At 52.4% G+C, this 4,903-nt stretch overlaps 1 protein-coding gene across 1 annotated transcript; it reads left to right on the top strand.

Annotated features, from left to right (window-relative positions):
• Window positions 1-1,632: 1,632 nt before the first annotated feature.
• On the top strand, window positions 1,633-4,476 carry LOC124664133 (UPF0481 protein At3g47200-like). The gene is made up of 4 exons (XM_047201719.1): window positions 1,633-1,680; window positions 1,879-2,769; window positions 3,904-4,044; window positions 4,117-4,476. Exons 1-4 carry the CDS (start codon window positions 1,633-1,635, stop codon window positions 4,474-4,476), a joined length of 1,440 nt encoding a protein of 479 aa, XP_047057675.1.
• Window positions 4,477-4,903: the final 427 nt, after the last annotated feature.

Here is a 4,903-nt window from a genome sequence, read left to right as displayed (position 1 = left end):
ACGAGGAGGACGACGTTGAGGACGAAGAGGGCGGCGAGGAAGAGGACGACGAGGGTGCCGGTGACGATGATCTCGTGGAGGTAGACGCGGACGGCGTGAGGACGAAGAAGAAGAAGAAGAAGAAGAAGGCGTCGGGCACACGAGGCCCGAAGTGGACGGTTCTGGAAGATCTTTGTCTGTGCGAGTCGTGGGCGACGGTGAGCCATGACTCCATCATCGGCGCCAACCAAAAAGGCGGGAAGTATTGGGCGAGGATCAAGGCCGAGTTCGATGAGCGCAAGCTGATCAACAGCGACTACCGGAAAGTGCCAATGAAGAGGAGCCAGAAGGCAATGTCCACGCGATGGGCCATCATCCAGGCGTCGGTGAACTCCTTCCATGGGTACCATCACGACTTAGAGACCAGAGGCGACAGCCGGCGCCGACGTCGGCCAACTCGGTACGACTGTTTCTTCCATAATCCGTAGCGCCCACATTGTGTTCGATGAAATGACTCTGCTTCCTTTGGTTAGTTTGATCGGGCCATGGAATTGTACGCCAAGTACTCGGAAGGTCACAAGTCTTTCGCGCTGACGCATTGCTATGGCAAGCTCAATGGGAACGAGAAATGGAAGCTGACGCGCTTGTCGCTGTCCAAGGGGAAGGACGCCATTGATCTGGACGCGCCGCTGGCAACGTCGGCAGGGCGTCCTATTGGCAACAAGGCTGCCAAGGCCGCCTTGGCCGACGCTGCGTCGTCTGAGAAGACGCAGGCGTCGATCACGAAATGCCTCGCTGACGTCTCCTCGACCTTTATCTCCCGCGACAAGAAGGCCGACCAAAGGTGGGCCGAGCTGCTCAAGAGGCAAGAGGAGAAGCCGGAGCTCAAGAAACGCAGGGACGACATGTCCCTGCCGAGAACGTCGACAGAGGGAATGTCTCCCCGGACGCGAGCGGCGCACAACTTCTTCAAAGGCCAGATCCTCGACGACATCGAAGCCAAAATGGCGGCGGCGGACGCGGCGGCCCTGGCAGCGGCATCGGCATCGGCGGCAGCGGCAGCGGCAGCGCAGCAAGAGCAGGCTGACGCGTCTTCTACTGCTACACCTGCGTCGGCCTCCGCGTCGGCGACGGAGCAGACGCACCATGCACAGGAACAGGCAGATCGCGACGAGGTCGTCGTGTGCTCGACGGGCCTGCGTCGACTCAGGACACGACGCCGTCGACCAACCCCTTCTTCTAATTTGCATGCACCACCGGTCTGTAATATGATCGCGCGCCCAGTACTTTGATCGATCGCCGCTACTCTGATCGCGACGAACCGGCGGGAACGATCTCTTTTGAATGCATCTATTTGAATTTCTGATTGGGGGCGGCGTTTGGGGGACGCGGCTGGGGAGCGACGTCCCCAAACGCGGCACGAACAAAACACGTCCCCCAAACGCTCGATCCGGCGCGGTTTGGGGGACGGTTTAGAGGACGCGACTGGAGATGCTCTAACCCGTGCAGTCTAACGCTGCTGGATTCATCGGCGGCGCGTTGTTCTCTGGCTCCAGCCGTCCAGGTTTAGCGGCGGCGTGCTATCCGCCGGGCTCAAGCCGTCCGGAACTCCGGATCTAGGGGACTAGTTGAAGATGGTGTTCATATCCAGCGATGTCTACGCCGGCAACAAAGTTCAAAAAGTTCGGAGGCGACTACCACGTATACTACGCCGGCGTCAACCCGTTTTCTACATGCCATTAGACCTACGCGCGCCGGCCTCGTTTTCCCATGTTTGATTGGTTTGGAACTTCTCAAGTATGTATTCCATTACAGTCTGACACTTCTGAAGTTTTTTTTTCATTGCTAACCACGCACACCAATCGATTTGGAACTTCTCAAGTATGTATTCCGTTACAGGCTGACTCTTCTGAAGACTTGGTTGTGGGTGAGTGGTCGAAGCACGCAGCAGCAGAAACAGACATCGTCAGGATGGAGATGGGAGGGATCTTTGATGAGAATACGTGGTTGAAAGCAACAGAAGAGTTTGAGAGTGATTTCGACAAGATGGAAAGGAAAATGCATAGGTTCCCTGCAAGCCTACGTGGTCTCGGGTCGAGGTACATTGTCCCCAAGGTCGTAGCCATCGGCCCTTACCACCGAGGCTTAGACCATCTCAAGGAGATGGAGAAGGTGAAGCAGGTGGCTGCATACCAATTCCTTTTGAGCTTTGGCACACCACGACCGCCCGGTACCTTATATAAGACGATACGTTCACCGATCCTCTCTGTTGCCGGCGCTGCCCATAGCCTCTACGACAAAGATGTTGTAGCAGCTATCAGCGATGACGAATTTGTGGATATGATGATCCTTGATGGTATCTTCTTGCTGCAGTATATGCTTATGACTATCGGCCGTCAATGTTTGTGTTCGTCGTTGCTGCGCTGTTTTCACTCAAATCAAGCTTGCATCAGTAATGACATAATGCTACTGGAGAACCAGCTCCCCTGGGTGGTGATCGAGACCCTCCTCGAGTTTGCTGACCCGGCACTGCAAGTGGAGGTCTTCATTGCCAAGATGGGACGCACACTCCAAGTCCGCGGGGACAAGAATAGAGAACCATTTGAGTTTAGTCGTACGTACTGGCCGCCTCATCTCCTTGGCCTCCTCCGATTCTACAAAATAGGAGGCAGCACCAGATGTCAGCGCAAAGGCTATCCAGATGTCATCCGGCCAATGGCAAAAACTATTAGTGTAACTGAGCTTGCAGAACTTGGCATAAAGCTTACTGCTAGCAACACAACAAAGCTCGTCGCTCTTCGCTGCCGGTGGCAATGGCAGGCATGGATGGACCACCAAAAACCATGGGCAGGGCTACCACTGCCTATCGACGAGAGGGTCAGGTCATTTTTCGAGGCATCTACCATCATCTCAGTCGGCGATGGCAAGACGGCTCAGTTTTGGACAGATAAGTGGCATGCCGCAGGGAAACTCTCCATCCGCTTCCCTGATCTTTTTAAGTTTTGTACGCTGCGCCGTATCTCCCTCCATAAGGCTCTGGAGCGTGACAAGTGGGTCAAACACTTCAAGGAGGACTTGACGCCGGCCGCCATCCGACAGTTCACCTGTTTGTGGAACCTCTGCCGCCAGGTGCAGCTGCTCACGGATGTCCCTGACAGGGTCACTTGGCGATGGACGGCAGACGGAGCTTACTCGGCTGGCTCGGCGTACGCGCAACAATTCATCGGCTCCATAAGACCTGAGTTCACAAAGATCATCTGGAGCTCTCAAGCACCACCAAAATGCAGATTATTTTCTTGGCTAGCAGTCCAAGGAAGGTGCCTCACTGCAGATGTGCTTGCTATAAGAGGATGCCCGCATGACCCATTGTGCTCCCTGTGCAACAACTCTCCTGAGACAGCCTCGCACCTGCTGATCAACTGCCACTATGCGCAGACAGTTTGGAGAATGGTCATTGCCAGGGCCAGGCTTCCCTTGACAATTGCCCCGAACGCCCATGACAACATCAAGGTATGGCTGTGCAACTCTGATCAGCTCGTAGGGGCCAATACCAGGAAAGATTGGCGAGCTTTGGTTCCTCTGATCTGGTGGTGCATATGGAAGGAAAGGAACAACAGAATTTTCAGACATACTGCTGCGCCGGTTACAGCCTTGTTCCAATCAATTTTGACGGAGGCCAGGGACTGGGCTGATGCTGGCAGGGGAAGGGTGAGCGCCCTGCTAATCAGGCCTCGCGAACCAGATTGAGTGCTAGCCTTGGTGTGTAGCGGCAGTTTGCAAAGCTTCTGCCTGTAGTTTTTCCTTCGTTTTTTTAGGTTCTGTTCCTTTCTCTTGTTTTGTACCCAGGAAGATCTTCTTCCTTTTGTACTATCTCTTATCTAATCGCAATGAAAGCAGCCTTGCTGCCTTTCGTCAAAAACAAAGCTCATGGACATGGGCATCAAGAAAAGACCCCTCTTCAGCCAGATCTTCGTGGCACCACTATTGCTGGACGAAATGAGGTCATGCTGGCTCGTCAACATGGCGGCTTTGGAGATATGCATCGCTACAGATTTTCGGTGGGGCGTAATTGAAAGGTCAGACAAATCTGATATGGGGGACCCAGCTGAAATGCCAGTCGTCCCCTCTGCTCGTAAGTGGGACACAATTCAAATGCCAGTCGTCTGCTCTTACCTTGCTGTGCTCGCAATGCTCATGGATCGAGAGGAGGACGTGCACAAGCTGAGATCAAAGCGCCTCGTGCAAGGAGAACTCACCAACATCGAGATGCTCAACTTTTTCAAGAGCCTTATCAAGCACATAAGTGGTGGCCCCCTGTACACTGAAATCTTGGAAGAGATAGAGGACTACAGGATAAGGTGGTGGATGTTGATCAAGGTGCACACGTTCTTCTACAAAAACTATAAAATCATCACTGCAGTGCTCTCCATCATCGGTGTTCTTGTGGGTATCTTCAAGACACTCCTATCTCTCAAGAAACATAGCACAATTTCTTAAATGACTTAATCTTTGATACCAATAGTCCAGGGATGCGTTCAGATTCAGTTATCTCTTTTTTCTGCACTTTGGTAGCGCCTGTTCAACTGTATAAGGAACTACTATTCTGTTTACAGCTAACTTCTTATCAGTCTTCTCATTTGGACTATGGATATTGTATTTCCGATCACCTCTGCTTTGGACTATGGGTATTGTACTTATGTTCTCTGATTAATTTAGACTATGGGTATTGTATTTCGGATCTCCTCTGCTTTACACTATTGAAATTGCAGTAAATAATTCGTGTATGTGGCTTCTTGTCACTTCTACTTGCTACTCTGAGCCTTACCTTTCCAAGTAGTTTTACAGCTCCCAGTAGCCTATTACCATCCTGGCATACAAGCTATAACTTTGCTGGCGTACTAACGTAGTTAGTTTTTGTGTTTTA

The sequence above is a fragment of the Lolium rigidum genome, chromosome 6 (genome assembly GCF_022539505.1).
Source record: "Lolium rigidum isolate FL_2022 chromosome 6, APGP_CSIRO_Lrig_0.1, whole genome shotgun sequence".
NCBI lineage: Eukaryota > Viridiplantae > Streptophyta > Magnoliopsida > Poales > Poaceae > Lolium > Lolium rigidum.
Note: the sequence above shows the minus strand (reverse complement) of the source record. Positions and strands in the feature narration are given on the sequence as shown.

Bases quoted from the DNA above. Each gene is read 5' to 3' on its own strand.
- LOC124664133 (XM_047201719.1), top strand. From the start codon at position 1,633: ATGTCTACGCCGGCAACAAAGTTCAAAAAGTTCGGAGGCGACTACCAC. The intron at 2,770-3,903 runs GTCGCTCTTCGC...TCAAAAACAAAG, and splicing joins CTAGCAACACAACAAAGCTC to CTCATGGACATGGGCATCAA. The intron at 4,045-4,116 runs GTAATTGAAAGG...TCTGCTCGTAAG, and splicing joins CTACAGATTTTCGGTGGGGC to TGGGACACAATTCAAATGCC.